Source organism: Zonotrichia leucophrys, chromosome 10, assembly GCF_028769735.1.
Source record: "Zonotrichia leucophrys gambelii isolate GWCS_2022_RI chromosome 10, RI_Zleu_2.0, whole genome shotgun sequence".
Lineage (NCBI taxonomy): Eukaryota > Metazoa > Chordata > Aves > Passeriformes > Passerellidae > Zonotrichia > Zonotrichia leucophrys.
In genome coordinates, this window is record NC_088180.1 from 2570125 (window position 1) to 2591420 (window position 21296).

Sequence of the window (21296 nt, forward strand, 5' to 3'; positions counted from 1 at the left end):
TACAGCACGCTGGGGAGAAAAAAAAAAAGGAAAAAAAATCTGACTTGTAAAAATAGGAGGCAGTAATAACTGTTAATTCACTATTTTTAATTTCAAGTTCAGTCATGAAAGGTTTCCAGCCATAACAGTGCATCTCACTCACTTAAGACCAAGACACACATACAACAGTCCCAGCCAGCCAGGATTTGTCCCTGACAGATTCCCTGCTTTCAGCTGAATGCCGTTTCCAGCACGGCAATCCCAGCCATGGAAGGACAACAATCACACCTGTCCCAGTTCCGTGGGACAGCAGCAACACTGGTTTCTTCTCCAAGGTAAACACCATTGAAACCAACCCCTCTGGATGGAGGAGACCTGGAGCTGAGCTCCCCACCCTGAGAGTAACAGAGCAGGAGGAGGATGGGTCAGTTGGCCAAATCCCAGGCAGAGGTGACAGCCTGAAGAGCTGAGCAGAGCTTTTGCAGTGTCCATGCACCACTCAGCAGATTTGCAAGGGCTCCTCAGAGGGGCTCCAGGGTGTTATCTGCTGAGGAAAAGTCACAGGAGGTGGCAGCAACCAGGGTTTAGGGCAGCAGAGGTGGTGGCTTGCAGGCATGGCCATCACAGGAGACAGAAGGGACAAGGACAGGACCCCACAGCACAATGTGACTGCAGAAGCAAACTCTGGGACAAAAGCAGAGGCTAAGCACAGTTCATCCAGCTGAGCAGGCACCCTGCAACTCCAGAGCTGCCAGGATGATGCTTCTCCACCAGCATCTCTGGAGCAAGCCCTACCCATCTCCTGCTAACCCTGGCACAGTGTCCCAAGCCCCAGATGAGCAGGAATAGGCACCTTTTTCCTCTTTGGGGTCATTTATTTATAGATTTAAAGAAATAAAAATAGAAAAAGAGGTAAAAAGTGCATGCCGAGGCAAAAGAAATGTTCATTGTAATGAAGCCAGAGCAGAGGGTGGGGTGGGAAGGGGTCCCTCTGCCCTTCTGAGGGGGGAACATTCCTCCTGCATGCAGAGACAGGGCAGTGGGGCTCTCCTTCAAACCTCGCCAAATTCATGCTCACAGTATCCAACGTAGAGAGGCTGTGCCTGGACACCACGCCTGGGAAGAGAACAGAAGGATGGCATCAGGGAGAGGGCACAGGCAGAGACACCACCAGGTCTGAGGGTGTCCAGTGGCACAGGGTGGCTGTGGGTGCCTCGTTTCAGGTGTGACAAGGAGGGAGTGGTTTTCATCCTGTGCTTACAAACAGTTTTTTGCTCATGTGTGGGAGCACGGGGTGAGGACGGGTTTCCTGGGGAAGCTGGTGCTGCAGGAGGAGTGGCAAGAGCTGACAAGTCCCCTCCTTCCTGAGCACAAAGCCCTCTCCTCGCCAGAGCCACCAGCCTACGCCAGCAGCAGGAGCGCTCCTCCAGCGCTGCACAAAGCAAGCTCTGCCCACGCACAGGCAGCACAAAAACCAGGGCTTTCCAGAGGAACAAGGGTCATTTTGCAGCAGGGCAAGCCCCTCTCCCTCCTGCCCTCCCAGGGCTGAGCCCAGAGCAGCAGGGCAGGGGTGTTGCCCCAGGATGGTTACCCGAGCAGCGTGCAGCGGAACTCCGCCAGCCGGGCGTATGCGTCCTGCACGTTCCCAACAGTCTCATTGCTCCAGAGTCTTTCAGCTACAGCCCCAGCTCTTGGCCTTGAAGAGACAAGGGACAGGCAGTCAGGACAAGGGGGAGCTCACAAGATTCTTACATGAAGCCCTGAACTCCCAAGCACTTTTCTAACCAGTGTCCTTCCACACACAAAGGCTTCAGAGTATCCCAAGATCTGTTCCTGGACATGTGCCCATCAGAAGCAGACCAGGGTGACAGCACAGAGGGGTGTTAAACACAACCTGGCTGCACCAGCCAGGTTGTTACAGCTTTGCAAACTCCCATTTCAGCCCAGTGAAGCTGTTACCAGCACAGGGAGGACAGGGACAGGCACCATGTGCAGACCAAACCCATGAGTTCAGCACATGACACTCGATGGCAAAGAAAAGGGATGCAAGCCCAGCCCCACACAACCCAAGTGACCTCCCTGTGGTCCCTCTTACCAGAGCCTGGGGGTCAGGTTGGTGACATCCACATATTCACCCCACATGCAGGCCTCACCACCGATCACCAGGGCCTTCTGCTCAGGGCTGCCTGTGGAGGGGACAGCAAAACAGCCACTCCTGGCACTGCATCTGAGTGCCAAGGCAGCTGCCATGCAGAAAGGGGCACAAGGAACACACCTTCAAACATCAAGGGCTCCACCTTATAGGCTTTTATCCAGTCCTGCCCGTAGGAGATGCGGTTGAGGTACCAGGGAGCAGAGAGCAGAGCCCTGTAGCCAGACCTGGTGACATTGGCGATCTCGTTCAGGTACTGCAGGTCGTTCTCCTTCCACACGTGGATGATGGTGTCAGGCCTCAGCTGAGGAGCACAGGTGAACACGGGGCAGGGATCAGTGCAGTGACAGGAACATCACCTGCCCCCCTGAGCAGAGTGCCCTGATCCCTCCACATCCCCAAAAGGAAGCTGAGGCAGACTTGGGCTTCATTTTTGAGCCACTTCCCATCTGGTTTGCAGGAACAATTGCAGAGTGTCCTGGGAAGGGTTAAAACCTGCATCCTAGAGCAAGCAGAGCATTGGCAGCAGTGTGACAAAGCCAAGATGAGGGCAGCTCACTGGCAGCACCATCTTGAGACCGACCACAGTCCCATTACAGAGTAACACCCAGCAGCCCCAGATCACACAGTGTGTCAGGGGGGTGCTGGCACTGCTCACCCAGCACAGGCAGCTCTCACCTTCACGTCGTTGTCAAACACCTCCTGCCACACAATATAACCTTTGCCGAGGGAAGAGACGATGTCCAGAAGCCTGGAGTGGGAAAAGTACCAAGTTTTGGGTGATCTCACTGATTTCCCTCTTTGGTGGTTACATACAGCCTAAGGAGCAGCACAGATATTCCCAACACCCTCAGCAGGATGTGGAGGTGCTTCTGAAGGAGAAGAGAAAGAGCACAGCCCCTTATGGGACTTCTTTCTCCTCAGCCCCAGGGTTTTTTGTGGTCAATCTCCCACTAAAATGTTCCCTTTTGGGGTCAGGGAGACATGACCAACAGGGAAGCTCCTGGAAAGGACATCTGGTGTCCCCAGGACAGAAGACATTTCAGCTGGTTACACAGTGCAGCAGCAGGCCCTGGATGTCCTGTCCTTACCTCTGGATGTAGAAAGACTCTAATTTTTTGTAATCTTGACCAAGGCCCATCTGAGCCATGAAAGCACGGATTTCTGGATTGGATTTCCTGTGCACCAAAGAGAAGAAATAAAACCATTGCAACCTTAGCTCTGCAGTAAGGTCAAGGCATGGTCAAGTCCCTCCCACAACAGCCCAAGGCTTGCCCAGGTACTCCAGAGCTGGGCTGGACCAGCACCAGCAGCTCCCTACATTCAGCATCACCATGAGCACAGAAATCCCAAAAATCCCAAGCACCACCACTACCCCTGCCCTGGGAGAGCAGGACACCAAAGCTCATGACCAAGAAACCATGGGCTGGGACTCCAATCCCAAATACCCACCCCCAGCCCCCATCCAGACTGATCTCAAACTCACCAGCACGTGAAATCTACCTCATCACCACCAAGGTGGAGATAGAAGTCTGGGAACACAGCGCTGACCTCTTGGAACAAACTGGTCACAAACTGGTAGGTGCTGTTAACAATGGGGTTGATGGGCCCATAGACTCCAGAAGGACCCTGGCCCACATAGCAGGGAGTCAGGAGGCCTGGAGCACCTGATGGTAACAAATGCAGGATGGTGAGGAAGGGGCAAAGTGTGGCCATATCATCCTCTACAATGCCCCTCAATGCACAACTTAGGGCCTGTCAGGGGACAGGGAAGGAGGGACAGCCACAGTTCCAGCTGTGACCACACACATGGAGAATTCTAACATGGGCCCTGGCATTTGGAGGCAGGGAAAGGAAAAAAAAGACAATGGAATGTTTTCCTGGAGCTTCTTGCACTTCTAGACATAGGAGACACAGTCCCTGGAGTAGACAGCAGTGTGTCAGGACTGGGACACAGCTGAGCAGAGCAAGGAAGCTTGGCCAGCTGCACCCTCAGTTAAACACAAGATCCTTGCAATAAGCCATGTTCTTAGTTTTGACAGAGCAGATGCTCCCACAAAAAAACCACCCAGTTTGGACCCAAGAAAAGATGGAAATGTGGAAATGTTTCCCTTTGAATTTTGCTCTTGAAGTTGGACCACTGGGTCCCACATCCCCCAAATAACGGTTTGCTCCTCATCCAAGCCAGCCTGTGAGACACTGCTGCTCACACCCAGCTTTTAGGGTCCAGACTGCAGCAGCCATCCCTGCCCCTGGGACAGCTCCAAGTCTCCTCAGGGCAGCAGCAGGCAGGGTGTGCTCCTCACCTGGCCCCCAGGAGAGCGTGTGGCCGGGGGTGTCGAACTCGGCGATGACCCGGATGCCGCGCAGCCGCGCGTACTCGATCACGCTGCGCACGTCGCTGGCCGTGTACACGTGGGTCATGGCATTGAAGGCTCCCTGGGACACAGGAAAGCTCAGTGCCTTGCTCAGGAGCAGGGATCTGCTCACCTGAGCTGGGCTTTACAGGGTGATCATTACCTGCTTGCTGAGCTCTGGGAACGTGGAACTCTCATAGGGGAAAGATGGGTCATCTACAATGTGCCAGTGAAAGACATTGAACTTGTTGTAAGCCATGACGTCCTGGGAAGGAACAGGACAAAGATGAACACGTCCCATCCCTTATGAAAGGTCACCCAGCTTGGCACAGATAGAGAACAAGGTCTTCCAGATCCAGAAGGACAAGGCAGAGTCCCTAAATGCTCCCCAGGATCCAAGAGAGATTCAGACACCTCTCTCTAAACACAAAAGTTGCACATGGCCAGGAATACTTCTGCTTAGTAAAATCCCAGCTCTCCCTGTAACTGAGCCACTGGTGGAGATCTGGGAGTTTTATTCTGCTTGGGATGAGCATAGAACCACCACCCACCTTTGCCAGTGTTTTCCCTTGCCTTAGAAACAATTCAGCCCTGAAGAGTAACCTGGACTGCAGGGATCCAAAATATCTCAGAGTTTTCTTTTTAACAAAGGCAGCTGAGAAATCACCCAAACAAGGGAGCTCAGTTGTCACAGGGGAAGGGACACCCAATTAAGCCATCTCATCTCCCAGCACAGATGCCCTACCAGAGTTTCCAGGATAGCTTTCAGAGGCAGGTAGTGACGAGAGGTGTCCAGCAACAGTCCCCGGTGAGGGAAGCGGGGAAAGTCCACGATTTCTGTCTCATTGATGTAGTACTGCACACAGAAGACACGAGGAAGATGTGAGCAGGATGTTGGACAAATGGCCATTAGCAAGAGACACTGAGGGTCACCATTGTCCCCAGGGCTGGCAGGACAGAGGCGCCCTCACTGCCCAGAGTGCAGCGTCCAGAAAAAGCTGCAGCACTTCTTTACCCACTCAGAAAGCAGGGATCTGGATGGATCCATGAATTTCCACTTGGCCCTTGGCAAGGCTGTGCCCACTCATCCCAAGCATCCCAGCAACCTCAGCCTGTCCCCATGGGAGCTGCCTGCCCCCAGGGGATGAGGCCAGGACTCACCATGCCATTCTCATCTCTCCCAACAAGCTGGCTGAATGTTTCCAGGCCTGCAGGAAAACACACAGCCCCTTTGTCAGCACAGACACCCCCAAAGGAGCAGAGCTCAATTAACAAAGTCTATGGAAAGAGAGAGGCACTGAGACATCCCCACAGGCCCGAGGCAGGGAGAGTGGGAATGCCCTGTGGGAAGCACAGCTCACCTCGGAGAGCTCCCCAGATGGTCTCTGCTGCGAGCAGCATGGAGCCTTTGGAGACAGACAGCTTATCTGAAAAACAGCATCAGGGGGATGTCCCACACTGCCACAACAGCACTGGGCAGGACTCAGTACAGAACTGCACCTTCAGACCCGAAAGAACTGAATTTTGGCCCTCTCTTGCTGTTTTAATCCTCTCTCCACTGCTTTATCAGCACCCTCCTGCCCTGCCCCAGTGTCTCAACAGCAGGGAATCGGTGCCCTCTCCAAATCCAAGGGTACCTGCACAGTGCTACTTCCCAGTGACAGGCACAGAAACAGCCACATTCCCTCTCACTCCCAACCCTGTCACTTACAGCTCTCGCTGGAGTCCAGGCTGGGAAACCCATCGCAGCCTGGAGTGGAAACATAGACGAGAAGATTGGCGCAGGGCGTTTCCCAGGACGGCTCATTCTCTGCAAAGGACACAGACCATGCACATCAACCCCATCCCAGCTCTTTTCCCTGCTTCCAAGCCCACCACCATCCTCCCAGCCCAGCTAGGGATGGAGGCAGACACAGGCACCCCTTCCTGCACCCCAAAACAGACACCATGGTGCTCAGCAGGGGTTAATTTCAACACAGCCAACCAGGGGAACATGAATTGATCCCAACCTGTGAGAAAGCCCACAAAGAAGCTTAAAGGAGCACACAAGAGAGGAGAAACATCAGAATATGGACCAGCAGCAGCCCCTGAGGTTTCCTGGACACCAGCCCTGGCTCTTACGTTACAGCCATGGCTAGTGAAAGCTTCTCTAGGAGGGTGAAGAGCTTCTTGTTTCCAAGATCTCCCGGCACTGCAAAAAACTACAAGCCCAAGAGCTCTGCTCCACTCAAACTTCTTGGAAAAGGGCAAAGAAAACGTGAATGTTTCCACCTTCCTTTTAAAAAGGGTGGAAAACGAAGCTGCTAAACTGGGCTGAGTTAGAGGCGATCAAAAGGTCTCACCCAGCTCAGAAAGCTCCCAGCTGACTGCACCTTCTGCAGAGCAGGTCCCAGGTGTAGCAGCCAGAGAAACAAACCCAGTCACATTTAGACCTCAAGCAGGAGCTCTGGGCACACTTCCCTAACTGAAGAGCACTTCCAAGGATGCACAAGCCTGAATTCCCACTTGAGTCACTCCCCCATTCCAAATGGATACTCAACCTTCATTGGGGTACAATGGACTTAGAGCAGTCAGTTGCCAGAAGAAACATGGGGTGGCAGGGTGGGACCCTGCTCATCCCAGCCAAGGTCTGTACCTACACCCCACAGCATTCCCAAAACAGCCAAAGCTCAGGGTGGTCACTAAAAATAAACAGCTTGGCTTTGAACGAGCCAAGAGCACCAAGAAGCTTCCAGAGAGATTGTGGCACTGCCAGCATTTCACAGAAATGCAGAGAGCCCCTGCTCCACAGCTCACAGGAGCTCACAGAAATCCCCATTTCTCCATGAAGGGATGACGAAACCTCTGCGGAGAGAAGGAAAACAGCTTGAAGCCAGCCCTGTTTTGAGCTTTCCTCTCGGCTGCAGACAAGCTGGTAGCCAAGGCAACCTCACAGATGTGCAAGCAGCACAGCAAGACCTGCTCCCTCCGCTCGGGAAGGCGGCAGCTCACCGGGAACAGCCGCTCTCAGGCCTGGCAGCACTCATTCTGCTGAGGAGCCCCCACAGAATTGGGGCCACCATCACACACCGTGTTTGAACCTGCTGGGTGAGCTGCTTCCCAACCCAAACACGGCCCCCAAAGCCAAGGTGCACACAGGCACCACCACCAACCACACCTGCAAGGCAGCGCAGCCAGAAAATGCTTTCTGCCATTTATTTCCTCTATTAATACAAATTATTTTCTTTCATCCAAGGTTTCCACTGCCTGTTCTTACTAACCACCCATGCGGAAAAAAAAGACCAAAAAAAAAAAAACTGAAGGAAAAGAGGGGAAAAAAGGCCTTAAAATAATTTGTGTAGCTTGAACATCAGAAAGCAGGGCATATGGAAAGTGATGAGTGTGAGCTGGATCTTGTGATCGCAGTGTTGCTCCAAGTGATTTGATGGTCACATTTCCCCTCTGAGTGGAACAGGAGAGCGTGAATAATTAGATCAGCTGTTTTTAGTTCCTAGCAGCAAAAGAGAACCAAGAGGAGTCTTTTTGGCTCTCAAATCAAAATTTATTTCTACTTCTACTCACAAGAGTTGAAGAAATAAAATAAGCCAAAGGGTTCTCCGTTTCAAACCTGCTTTTTTCAAAGTATGATGTACTCAAGACAAAGCCAAGCAGCTTCCAACACTGCCACCCTTCTCTGCTTTGATCAGCAGCGACAGAGTTCACACTGACATTTAAAACACTCGGGAGCAGAGTTACTAGCTCTTTTTGATGAATGAAGTGCTTCATACTCCCTGCATATAGCACTTCAGGCTGCAGCAGACCCACGCAGCTACTGAGCGTCCCTGAACGTCGGCTCCACAGCCAAGAGATTTCCTGCAGCTCATCCCAGGCAAGCAATGGGAGCTGTCATGAAGAAGTCTGGGTTCAAGAAACCCTTAGAGCCTGTCCCATAGCAAATCCAGACTCTCAAAGCTTTTGCCTTTCCTCATCTTACCCTACAATTTCAGGATGAATCCAGGAGCTAATCCCTCCCTGGCAGAAAAGCCATGCTCCCTCAGGACTTTTAGCAGCTCCACTTTGGCAGAGGTGTCCCGTGGCACAAGTACGTACTTGGAAGAACACACACAAAGCATTAAGTCTTTCCTCAAGGTGAGACCTCACACAGACCACCTAGAGCTGCTACGAATGAGAACAGCCAAGACTGAGCAGTAACCCTGAAGCAGGAATGGCTGCAAGACTGGGAGCAGCTCTCCCTGCAGCCACAAGAGAAGGAAGTGAAATGAGAGATTAACACTACCTGGAGGAAGCAAAAAATGAAATAGAGAAAACTCTTGATAGCGAGAGCTGAAATCCTGGCAGAAGGACAACTAGTGCAGTGCCAAACTCGATTACATTCCTTCCACACGTGCCATAGGCATTGCTCTCCAAATCCCAACCCATCGCTGCCCTTGCCACCAGACTCCGTCCAAGCCACAACTCCCACCCCACCTGCCGCCGCAGAACTGAGGGGAGGCACACGGCCACCAAACCCCGCGGTCTGACCCCAAACTTAGCGAGGGTGTGCGGGGCTGTTTAAGCTCAAAGCCACAGAGGAAAAGGGTCAGCGCCCGCCGCGGCCCTCACCGGTGGCACGGCCGAAGAGCAGCGGCCAGTACCGCTGGAAGGCGGCGTCCAGCACGGCGCAGCCCGGCCCCACGGCCGAGCCGTCCGCCACGGCGAAGCGGAACCGGCGGGCCGGCACCGGGCAGCGGCCGCCGCCGGGCGGGAAGCTCTGGGACTGGGGCTGCGGCCACACGGCCCCCGCCGGGCCCGGCAGCAGCAGCGGCGGGAGCAGCAGCAGCCGGAGCAGCGACAGCTGCAGCGCCCGCGCCGCCGCCATGTCGCGCCCGAGCCTGAGGGAGGCGGCACCGCCCGACAGCGGGGGGCCGGGCGGCCGCGAAATGGCAGCTCGGGCCCGCCCTCACGGCCTCCCCTCCGCTGTCCCCTCGCCCCACAGCCTCCCTCGCCAGTCCACCCTTCCCTCGTTCTCTCGTAATAAAGTTCGGAAACCCCTGCAGCTCCCCACTGAAAATAATTTCTGTCCCAGCCTTCAGGCTTTACAGCCCCCCCACCCCAGCCATGATTTCTGCCTCAGCAGAAGGAGCCTCAGCAGCCTGCCTCGGGGTTTGAGGAGATTGAGGGTTTAAATCACTTATTTCACCCGTGCTGCTTTTGTGGAATCATGTAGTGTTTGGGCTGAAAGGGATCTTAAAGACTATTTAATTCCAGCCCCAGCCATGAGCAGGGACATCTTCCTCTGTCCCACCTTGCTCCAATCCCTGTGTCCAACCTGGCTTTGGGCGCTTCCAGGGATGGGGCACCTACAGCTTCTCTGGGCAACCTACACCAGGGCCTCACCACCCTCATTGTAAATAAATTCTTCCTTGTATCTAACCTAACTAGACCTGTCTCAGTTTAAAACCAGCACCCCTTGCCCATGCTTTGCATCCACCTTTGGTTTAAGCATCTTCTGTTGGTGCTGTGTATTTTTATGAGCAATATATAAATCATCCTTTGCACAGATTTCCAAGGATATTTTATATGTGGCCAGTCAAATATTGACTGGGTTGTACAAATAAAAGGGGCCTTATCCCATGGTGGATCCTCACAGTGAAATGGTGCAGGGATGCTTTCTATGCAGGGCTTGGCTTTTCCAAGGAAAGCCTTAACCTCAGATGAACTCTATTTAATTTTGCTTCTTCCCTCCAGCTCTGCTTTCCTTAGCAATCCCCAACTCAAATAAGGGCCTTAAGCCCAGATCTTACCCATCTAATTGGCAGCACAAACCTACAAGTGAACTCACTCCATCAAATTATTAAAAACCTGTTGTCCCAGAAAACTCCAAGGTATCAGGTGTGCTGGGAGACAAGCCAGAGGCATGGGAGCAAGCAGGAAATGAAACAAATAGCACAGGAGAAAGTGTGACAAGGGAGATGGCCCCATCACACAAGAGGAAAAACCATTCTGTGTGAGCAGGACAGAACTATGGAAAGGTCTGGTGGGGAATGTAAGGGATTGTCCCTCATGGGAGCAGTGTAGAGAGAACAGGATCAACAGGAAAAAAGCTTTTTGTAGAAAAAAAAACCCACAAGAAACTTGTTGTCAAAGGTTAGAATAGCACCAGCACAAAGCTGGGGAGCGATGGGGAAAGAAAAAGACATGGAAGGGTTTCAGTGGGGCTGGGGAGAGATGGAGGGAGGTGCTCTCCAGTGCTGAAGGAGCCTGTGAGGTTCCAGTGAAGTTCTTGGGGGTGATGTGGAGGTGAAACAGTTGTGGGGAAATGAGGCACCAGGAGGAGATCACAGCCAGGTTTGGGTCTAAATGGGATTGTGGGAATTTAATGAGGTTAGTGAAAATTTATAGGGAGCTCATGGGGAGCTCCTATCTCTAGGACTAAGGGTCACCTAGAGATAGAGAAGCTGGGCTCCATCAGGAAGGGGGTCAAAGAGAGCCAAATGGTGTTGCCATGAGCTCAACACCTACACAGCACTGCATCTTTCTTCTCCAGCTGTGTAAAACAGCAAAGTCCATCTAATGGGAAGGTGACCCAGGAGCCAAGGACAGGCACAGCCTTGCCAGGTAGTTGTACCTCCACAGCCAGGCTAATAGACCACAGGGCTGGACCAACAGCCCAGGTATCACCCAGAGAATTAAAGGCACCAAGGGAAGTCCAGCATCAGTTTAGGAATACCTAGGAGCAGGCACACTCATAGCAGAGATCAGGAGGAATTGGTTGCCTGGATCTCAGATTGAATGGAGCTTATGGGGTTCATGGGTAGAGGTCCCAGGAGAGGGACCAATTGAAGGGGCAATTAAAACCTGTTGGTTCCCTCAGGCTCCTGACAATCATCCCTTGTTTTCCCTACAGAGGTGGCAGGACCCAAATTCAACACAATGGCACATGCCAGGCTGCTTCCTCACTATTCTTTCAGGATTTTGTGGCCCTTCTCTATCTCTGTCCTCATCACGCATCCTCTGTCCTGTATTCCAGCCTGTGTCAGACCTCTGGGAAAGTGGCCCCTGTCATTCCTTGTGTTCAAGTTTCCTGCTGCCAGTCTGCATAAAACCTCTGTGGTCTTGATCTGGGTTTGTTGCTTTTCTCTGTGCAAACTTCTGGAGCACCAGCTGTTACCACCATTTTCTGACTGTATTTGGTTGATTTCAGTATCTCTTGACTTGTCCTCAAGTAGTTTCACTGAATTAAAATTTCAGTGGAAGGAAAACCACCCCAAACAAGCCAGTTTCTTGCTGTCTTGCATCAGGCAATGTCAGGACTGTGCTTCCCAGCACATGAGACAGAACTGTGGGAGTGCCCTGGCTTGAGGCAAATTCTCATTTCAGCCTGGGGAGGGTGGCATGTTTGCCAGCTTATGTAAAGCATTGTGATCAGAGCTTTCAGTCCAAATATTCCAGCCTTTCTACAGATTCAGTTGCTGATGCTATTTTAGGGGACCTGATGTCTCTGGGGGATGACTCATTGAAGTTCATCTGTAGCTGGCCGGCATTAATCCAGACTAACAGTCTGATTTTCGAGTGTTTCTTTACATAAAAAAAACTGCTTAAGTGTGTGTCTAACTGTGGAGCTTGGCTGGAAGAACCTGGTTTGCACTCTGTCCTGTGGCAGGCCTGAAGCTGCTGATGCTCTTCAGTAGCCCATCAATAACCAGCTCCTGGGCTCAGAGCAGATCTGCAGGCTGGTAAAACCACCTGGGAGGCCTTTTCCAAGGTATTTCAGCAAGGAACATGCAGGGAGTGAGCCCCAGGCAGGGTTGTACTGGCTTAGGTAACACTCTACAAACCCCTCTGATGCAAAAGTTGGGACTTGCTGGGGGACTGCCAAAAACTGCTGTGCCAGGACATTGCTGGATTACCTACTTGCTACCAACAATGAATTTGGTAACAATCCAAATTAATTATTCTGATATAAATCATTATAAAACCTGGCTGGTGTCACATTTGAGTCTTTCTGGTTTGTTTGACTTCAGGGCATGAAGGTGGCCTTTGGGCTATCAGTGCAGTTGCAGCACAACATTTTTAAAATATATAATTCCATTTATTATGCTGCCTAACTCCCCATAATGTTGGCTGCTTCTGCATTTAACCAGGAGGGTGTTTTGCACACAGATTCTTCCTCTGATGAGAAGCCATTCATGAACACCTTCACAGGGCATGAGTTTTCTACTTGCTTTGCTCTTTGAGCCAACACTGTCCAGGAAAATTGCTCCTGAATGAAACAACTCCAAGCTCAAGGGACCTGTTGATGGTGTGGCTGGAAGAGGGCTTTGGAAAACACAGATCATCTCCTGGAAATACCTCTAACTTGGATTTTGGCATCTCTTTCTGGGCAAAACTACTGTCTCCATTTGCTTGTTTGCCTTCACTTTAATCCTTGGTAAAATTATGATGGGATTTGGACTGCAAGCACAAGGGTTGCAGGGTTGAAGTGTCCTTACTTGTGGTGGTGATCTGGAGGGAGTGTGGTCAGCATGTTCCAGGGCTTTTCAGGTGTGGACCCTCCTGTTGCACATCTTTGTACTTCAGGGATGATGTTGCTCGTCATCAAGCAGAAGAGTGCTCACATTTAAACACCCAGCAGGAGCCCCCAGAGACATTTGGTGGAGCTTTAGCATGTGCACAAAGAGGATCCTAAACATGAGATGCTAAATCCACATCCAGGGGGTTTTCACCAGCTCTAACAACTCACCCACGAGGAATCTTGATGTTTTGGGGGCCTGAAGCAAACTGGTGTGTGGCAGGATGCTTTTGGAGGCACAGGGATGCATTCCAGCATTTTTCAAAGCACAGGATAACTCATTTCCACATCCCTACCTTCCCAGCTAGACCACCACTTATCAATTCTGCTATTTCAACAGTTAGGAGCTTGAGAGTGGAGTTTAAATCAAAAAGCTTGAAGTGAGATGTGTTCATCAGTGTGGAGGATTTGGGGTCCTGACTCAAGCTCAGCCTGGTGGTGTTTCCCCTGTTGATGTTATCACAGAACCTCTTATCTTCTGGGTTATCTCCAGCTTGCATAGCTTTGGAGTGGTGATCTGAGGGGCTGCTCAGCCCGTGATTATGGTTGAGGTTGTTAAAGAGTGTGCAGACACCCAAAATCAAACCCTAGGCATTGAGAAATCTTCTGGATTTCCTTTCTCCCACTGTGGGAGCCCCGTGTGTCTCTGGTGATGGAGAAGAAAGGCTTTTTCCAGAGATCCTGCCTGCCTCAAGGAATGAGGGAGCAGGAAAGAGGCTGGGTGGGATGGGAGGTTCACCCTGAATCTGCAGGCGGTTTGTGGTGTGGGGCACCAGCACTTTCACAGCATTTTGGCATCACGAATCAGGGCTTGTCACGAGGAGATGCTGCAAGTTCTTGTGGAGGCTGAGTACATGTGGCTGCTGTCCCTGGCTGCTCCCAGTCACGGCTGTGGGGCTGAGCTGGAATCAATCAGAGCCTGTGGATGCGCTGTGACAAACTCCCTGTGCCCAGAGGCGACGCTCCCATAAATCCTGTAAGCACGTGCTTAACTTTGGGGAGCAAGGTGATTGCAAGGCAATATTTTATTCTTGTCAGCTTCTGTGTTAACAGTTACTAGAATCACTTGGGTAATTAAGCTCTTGCAAGAATAAAGTGAAAAAGCACCAGGTGTCTATGGAGATCTAAATCATTTTTCAGAGTGGGCAGAAGAGCAGTTTTTGGCTTTCCTCAAGTAGCTGGAGTCCTAAAATCCCCAGAGACAGTGCAGATCCCCTCCAAAGGAGCTAAAGGCAGCAGCCCTGCTTTTCTCAGGTACCTTTTGCCAACCACCTACAAGGAAGTGGTGGGTGACCAGGGCTTCATACTTGGAAATTTCAAAATAAAGAAAGGCCTTTTGCAAAAGGCACGGCTAAAACTTCATTCCAAAGAGTATTTTTGAGATGTGTTATTGTAACTGTTGCTGGAGTAACCAGCTGCAAAATGCTGATGCCTGTCTTGCAGTTGGGAAAGATAAGGCTGGAACTGTAGAAGGAGAACTGGTTTCCTTTATCTGTGGGATGTCATTGGGATGATCCCATCGCTGTTTATAAATATTTGTTACTGGGATCATAAAACCATCATGGTTTGGGTAGGAAGGTAGGTCCCTACCTCTAAAGATCATTTTGTTTCACTCCCTGCCATGGACAGAGACACCTTCCACTATCCCAGGGTGCTCCAAACCCTGTCCAGCCTGGCCTTGGACACTTCCACTGGCAGCCAAAGCTGCTCTGGGCACCCTGTGCCAGGGCCTCCACAGGGAAGAATTTTTCCCCCTTCTAGCCCTGCCCTCTGGCAATGGAAGCCATTCCCTGTGTCCTGTCCCTCCATCCCTTGTCCCCAGTCCCTCTCCAGCTCTCCTGGAGCCCCTTTAGGCACTGACAGGGGCTCTGAGGTGTCCCTGGAGACTTCTCCTCTCCAGGTGAGCACCCCCAGCTCTCCCAGCCTGGCTCCAGAACCTCCTCTCTCTGGGCTCCATGCAAGGCTCTGGCTGAGCTCTGCAGCCTTGGCCAGGGCTGTGGGGAGGTTCTTGGAGCACCCAGAGATGGGCAGTCCCTGCTCCCAGGAACAGCTCCTTCCCAAACACTCTCCTGGGTCTGTTCCTGAGGGGAAGGTCACCTTGGCCAAGGATTTTTGTGTCCAAAGCTGCCAAAATCCAATAAAGCCAAACCCCATTGTTTGGTCAGTGTCTTTCTTGGGATCCCGTGGACAGATGAGCAGCCCCAAAAAGGCTTTTGACTTGTCATTGTCGGCCAGGAGCTGGGCATGCCTCCAGCTGGGCAGGACTAGCTCAGAGTCCCAGGGGGTGACACACAGTCCCCCTTGGGGATGAAGCATGGGGTGAGGACCTGGAGCAACCACCTGAGCCCACACATGACGTGGGACCAGCCTGGCAGATGTCCAGATGGTGCATCTGGAGCTGAACCAAGTCAGGGCTACTTACATTTATGTAGGGCAGGATGATTAAAGCTCTGGCCTTTGCAATTCCACCTAAGTTGGGTAATTAGAGAACTGGCTCTATTGACTGGGTAGCATGGCATGAGGCAATGTGCATGCCCAGTCCACACCCCCTGTGTGCTCTTGAACTGAGCAGAGCAGAGCTCAGGGAGCTGCCTGTGTGTCTGAGGATGCAGCTGGGTACCCAGCGAGGGTTCTAGAGACATCTACCAGGCCATAGGACACTTAATCTGCCTGGATCCCCGAGGGCACCTGCATGTGTAAACCCCTGTCACTGCAGCCATCATTATGCTGTGTTCCAGCAGGAAATAAACACCCTTTGGGATGTGGCTTCTAATTTTCTTCCTGTTTCACAAGGGATTTGTATGTGACAGAAGCAGGAAGCAGGATCCTGCTGCAGCAGATGACTCCTGTCCCAAAGAGCTGATGAAATTTGTCACACCTACACCACATACTGCCCTGATGAATCTCATCTTCATCCGGGCAGAGTGGGTGAATAACGTCACCACATCCGCATGGCCCCACTTCACCCCGGCAAGAAATGATTCCCCAGGGCATGAGGAAGTGGAAGGTGAGCACCAGCGGGAGAAGGTAACCCTGGAGCCCTCCTGGGGCCGTGCCAGGCTCTCACATCCTTGCTGAACAGTGGTGGAGAGGGGGGAGCAGCTGGTTCTCCTCTGGGCCAGACTGCAGCCTTGTTTCCAAGCCAACCGGAGTTCTGTGAGCTCCCGAACGGCTGCAGACAATGAGCCCAGCAGCCTCCTCCATGTCAGGCTGAGCACAGCTGATGCTGGAGGCAGGGAAGGCTGAGACAAAGGGTGCTCAGCCCCTGCAGCACCTCAGTGTTCATCCTGCCCTTTGTAGCGGCTCAGTGTTCAGGTGAGAGGCTCTGGCAGGGATGAGACCACCTGGGAACAGCATTGCTGAACTGCCCAGGGCACTCGTCAACTCCAGGAGGTAAAAAAGTCTATCCCTGGTCTGGGGGTGAAACCACTCGTGTGTTCTCCTCTCTGCAAAACGCCAAATTAACAAAGAATAAAGGGAATCAAGCCTGGCACCAGTGAAAACCCAGTAGTACCATCTTCACAGACTAGAAGGCAACAGTGGAGCTTGGAGATGCCACCTGGCACAGTAAGGTTCCCCCAGGGGCAGTGGGCTCATGCTTATCCCATGGAATGATTAGGAACTTCTGCTTGGAGGGTCTCAGTGCAATTTTATTCTGATTTTGAGGCAGTGCAACCTATTTTCCTATACCTTTCCCTGACATTCCCCTCACATTTGCATCACATTGTCCTCACAAGTCACTTGCCAGAGACCATTCAATTTAATGGTGGCACTGGGAGTTTTCTCCACACTTGGCCCATAGAACACTTCATGAGGGCTCCAAGCCCCAGCTTCACCTCATGTCCCATCACTGGGTGGGCAGAAGGAGAAGTTGGTGACCCCCCAAACCTTCTGCTCCCCCACCCCCACAGCTTTATCAGGAACTGTAGGGATAGGACAGAGTAATGTGTACAAACTGAAAAAGGGAAAATTTAAGTTCCATACTGGGGAGGAATTCCTCCCTGTGAGGGTGGGGAGGCCCTGGCACAGGGTGCCCAGAGCAGCTGTGGCTGCCCCTGCATCCCTGGAAGTGTCCAAGGTTGGATGGGGCTTCTAGCACCCTGGACTAGTGGAAAGTGTCTCTGCCCATGGCAGGGGGTGGAATGAGATGAGCTTTAAGGTCCTTTCCAACCACTTAATATTGTGTAGCAGCAGGAGCAGCTGAGGGAGCCTGGGGGGCTCAGTTTGGAGAAAAGGGGGCTCAGGAGGGACCTTCTGGCTCTGCACAACTCCCTGACAGGAGGGGACAGCTGGGGAGGCCGGGTTCTGCTTCCTGGGGACAGGAAATGGGACAAGAGGAGATGTCCTCAAGCTGTACCAGGAGAGCCTCAGGCTGGACATCAAGAGAAATTTCTCCATGGAAAGGGTTGTCAGGCATTGGATGGGGGACATAGTGGAGTCCCCATCCGTGGAGGTGGCCAGGGAAGGACTGGACGTGGCACTCAGTGCCGTGGCCTGGTTGACAGCATGGTGTTGGGTCTCAGGTTGGAGTGGATGCTTTCGGAAGTCTTTTCCACCCCGGTGGGTGCGGTGATTCCGCGCTGGTTCCCTGCCGCACCCACCCTGGCGCCGCGCCACACTCAACATGGCGGCGCGGGCATGAGGCGGGCGGGGGCCGGCTGGGGGCGTGTCGCGCACCCAAGATGGCGGCGGCGGCGGGCGGGGTGAGATGGCGGCGGGCGCGCAGGCGCGGGCGGGCGGCGGTGACGCGCGGGGCGCGCGGTGACGGAGCGCGGCGGCCGCGGCCCTTTGTTGGCGGCGGTTGAGGCGCGGCGGGGCCGGGCCGGGCCGGGGCCAACGGCGGCGGCGGCGGGGCCGGGCGCGGGGAGGCCGCGGGAGCCGCCGCCGCTCCCTCAGCGCCTCGCCATGGACTCGGACGAGGGGTACAACTACGAGTTCGACGAGGACGAGGAGTGCAGCGAGGACAGCGGCGCGGAGGAGGACGAGGAGGACGAGGAGGAAGACGAGCCCGACGATAATCTGGACCTGGGCGAAGTAGAGCTGGTGGAGCCCGGGCTGCGCGTCGGCGGGGAGCGCGACGGGCTGTTGGGCAGCGACACGGGCGGGCTGGGCCCCGGCGGCGGCGGCGGCGGTGGCGGCCTGGGCGGCGGACCGGGCCCCGGCGGCGGCCCCGAGCAGGAGGAGGATTATCGCTACGAGGTGCTGACGGCCGAGCAGATCCTGCAGCACATGGTGGAGTGCATCCGCGAGGTCAACGAGGTCATCCAGGTGCGGCTCCCCGGCGCCGGGACTGGGGGGGACGCACCGGGGAAGGGGCGTGGGGGGTGGCGGGACGGGCCAGCGGCCTCCTGCGGGCACCGGGCCCGGCGCGTCCGCGGGCCGGGGCCTCACACACACTTATCGGTAACCCCGGGGCTGGAGGGGCTCCTGAGTACCCCCCGGGGCTGGAGGGGGCTCAACTCGGTATCTCCGACGCTGGAGGGGCGGGGGCAGCGACTCCTCTCGGTGCACCCTGGGGTGGAGAGGGCTCCTCGTCCCCCCGTTCTCCCGGGAGGCCCCTCGGGCCCGGCCAGGATCTCGCTTCCTGCTGTGGAAGCGTCGGGAACGAGGCCTTTGGCACTGAAAGGGCTCCTGTTTCTTTGTGTGGTTGCGAGCTGGGGGCCGTAATCTGTGTTTTTTTCTTGATTCCCCTCCGTCCTCACGGTGTTAGGCGGGGTGTAGCTCCTGCAGCTCCTTCGCTAACCCGCGGAGTCCATGGCCAGCCCTGGAATTCCAGGAGAGGCACCGCTCTGGTTTTGTTGCCGTCTCCCTTCCCTTCCCCCCGCCACACACAGAGGTTGAACCTTGTGTTTATTTCCAGCACAGACCAGGAGGGGTACGAGCAATCCCTTCACAACCGTAACTTTTTTTACCCTCAGTTTTTAAGCGTATCTCTTTAAAACTGAAATAGAGTTTGAAAGAACATCTACCTTCTTTGACTCAAAGTATCTACGTCTTATCTCTTGCCTCCTAAATTTTTGGGGAAAAAAATCAAGGCATTGAAGCGGTTTAGCATCCTTTTCTAAAATGTTCGTGGCAGGGTTTGGCTCCAGCTCACCATCAAGTTCCCGATGCAGTTCACTTTTCTTCAGGTGATGGGATTTCTTTAGTTCCCGTTTATTTTACTATTACTTAGAGTCATTAGGAAGTTGTTACTATTTGTCCAGTATGCCAACGGGAATAGCATGAGAAATCTGTGGATATTAAATATTGAGGGGTCCAGTGCCCAGAAAGCAGTTTTTTGGCTGGTTGTGTGTGTTGGTAAATCTCTTTAAACACGAGATGCCTCAGTGAATGTTTTTTCTCCAGTTGTCCTGTGCTCTGCAGTGGCTGTAACAGCAACTTTAAAATGTTCCTTTATGTGCTATAAATCCTCTGTAGTTTATATGGAGCTTGATGCAAACAGCTGTAAAAATATTTGCGTGCTAAATTAGCAAATGGCATTCCTTGAGTCAAATTAAAGTTTATAACTTTAATGATAGCATTGCCCATGTAAAGCTGAATAAAGGAGTCTGCCCGGATTAGCTGATTACCCTGCAGTTAAAGAAGATCTCATGGTTAAACAGGGATGTTTCTTTGCTCCCAGTTATTGATCCTGATGTAGGCAGGGAAACAGTTGGCAGGCAGACATGCAAACAGTTGGGACCTTCAGCTTTTTACTCTTTCAAAGAGCCATTAAAATAGTGAGTCTGTGTTTAATGATTAAGATTGCAAAGGCCATGTCCCATTCTGTTTGTATTGAACAGACTCTGACATATTCCTTATCTTTGCATAAGACAAGTGGTGGAAAAGTTGCTGCCAGTGAGGAGCTGTGAGTGCTCCTGCATTTTCCAGGCCTGGCTGGTGGACTCAGCTGCACGTTCTTTGTGAACTAATTTGTTAGAGAAGGTCCTGATTGCTGGTCTGAGTGGATTTGCCCCCCTCTTACACCGCCCTGAAGCTGCTTGACTTGTGTGCTCGACCTGTGAGTGGCAGAAATAGTGGAGAGGAATGGGTTGGGGTGACGAGCCCCTTGTGCTGCCCCATCCCCGGCCTGACCGTGTGCTGGGCTCTGCAGAACCACCCCCGACCTTCCCTGGCTGCTCTCCTGCTCCAGTTCCTGCCTGGGTTTGCAGTGGTTCCTCCTGCTTTAGCAGAGCAGGGTGCCCCAAGTCTGTCTGTTGAGAATATCCTGGGTAAACTCGGGGCCCAAAACCAGCTTAGGGCCTGGAATGCCTCAGGAGAGGGTAGGAAAGCTCTCAGGGTGGCTGTTAAATGCCATTTCCTGCCATCACATTTCTGGGCTCTTCTGAGGTAACTGGCCTGACTTTGGCCGATGCTTCAGGATTTGCTCATCCTCACTCCTGTGGCTGCTGCTGAAATCTTCCAGGGCTCTGTTCTGTTTATTTCCTTGTGTTTGGCACCCAACCAGGATTGCTGCTGCTGCTTTTCTGGTTCAGTAAACCTTTTCTGGAGTCACATTGGCTCGGGATCCTGCTGCGGATCCTCGGTTGCTGAGCTGTGATTCACTTGTTCCAGTCAAGTACTGGTGGCTTTGGTCCGTGTGTGTCTGCCCTGGGTTCTTGGGAGCAAATAGTGATGGTTGTGGTTACATTTTTGAGTGCTTTGAACTTATTTGTTCAAGGGAGATGTAATGTGCAGCCTGAAAACTTCAGCTGTGGGTCTTGTGCTCTCTGATGAGTGATTTTTTTTGATGATCCAGTGTAAGGTATAAGTGGGGTTTTGTTTTGCAGCTGTAGTGAAAGGAAAATGGAACAGGGAGCCACAGAGTATTTGCAAGGAGGTATCTGAGCCATGGCAGGTAGTAACTCTGTATTAAAACACTCCATTTGAGCAGTTATTAGCTGACAGGGCTATAGTTGAATGGTCTAAATTAAATTTTTTCTCCCATCCATTTGGTCATTTCCAAATAAAAGCTGTGTGAGAAAAACCATGAACTTTTCAGGGCAGGGATTTGGTCTGATGGAGACTTTGCAGAAGTGGGAGCTAATTTGTGGCTAAGTTACTCCTCACAGAGCCTGTGATTCACCCCTTAGTGTGGAATGGACTTTAGGAGACATCTGCTCAGTGCCAAACTCTTATCACTTGGCCTCCCTAAGGCCACTGAACCTGCAGTGAACCAGGCAGGTCTCAGAACGTCTCAGATATTCAGAATATTTTACACTTCTCTTTCTTGTCTGAGCATAAGCAGGATTTCAGGTGTTTCATGGTGGTTTTG

The 21296-nt window shown here is 52.7% G+C and overlaps 2 protein-coding genes across 2 annotated transcripts in view; one reads left to right on the top strand and one right to left on the bottom strand.

The window, feature by feature from the left end:
* Nucleotides 1-833: 833 nt before the first annotated feature.
* On the bottom strand, nucleotides 834-9346 carry HEXA (hexosaminidase subunit alpha). The gene is made up of 14 exons (XM_064722408.1): nucleotides 9091-9346; nucleotides 6200-6298; nucleotides 5850-5915; nucleotides 5650-5696; nucleotides 5234-5344; nucleotides 4652-4753; nucleotides 4438-4570; nucleotides 3618-3798; nucleotides 3223-3309; nucleotides 2810-2882; nucleotides 2255-2435; nucleotides 2075-2165; nucleotides 1571-1675; nucleotides 834-1095 (listed from the first exon to the last, which is right to left on the bottom strand). The coding sequence occupies exons 1-14, from the start codon at nucleotides 9344-9346 to the stop codon at nucleotides 1032-1034; spliced, it is 1596 nt and encodes a 531-aa protein (XP_064578478.1). The 3' UTR covers nucleotides 834-1031.
* Nucleotides 9347-17829: 8483 nt separating this feature from the next.
* ARIH1 (ariadne RBR E3 ubiquitin protein ligase 1) overlaps nucleotides 17830-21296 on the top strand; it is a 51482-nt gene continuing 48015 nt past the window's right edge. Inside the window, exon 1 of the mRNA XM_064721985.1 lies at nucleotides 17830-18307. Coding sequence (XP_064578055.1) covers nucleotides 17945-18307 — 363 coding nt within the window. The 5' untranslated portion in view covers nucleotides 17830-17944. The remainder of the gene's footprint in view (nucleotides 18308-21296) is intronic.

Bases quoted from the DNA above. Each gene is read 5' to 3' on its own strand.
- HEXA (XM_064722408.1), bottom strand. From the start codon at position 9,346: ATGGCGGCGGCGCGGGCGCTGCAGCTGTCGCTGCTCCGGCTGCTGCTG. The intron at 3,310-3,617 runs GTGAGTTTGAGA...TTTGGTGCACAG, and splicing joins GAGGTAGATTTCACGTGCTG to GAAATCCAATCCAGAAATCC. The intron at 1,096-1,570 runs GTAACCATCCTG...TTCTCTTCCCAG, and splicing joins TTCCGCTGCACGCTGCTCGG to GCGTGGTGTCCAGGCACAGC.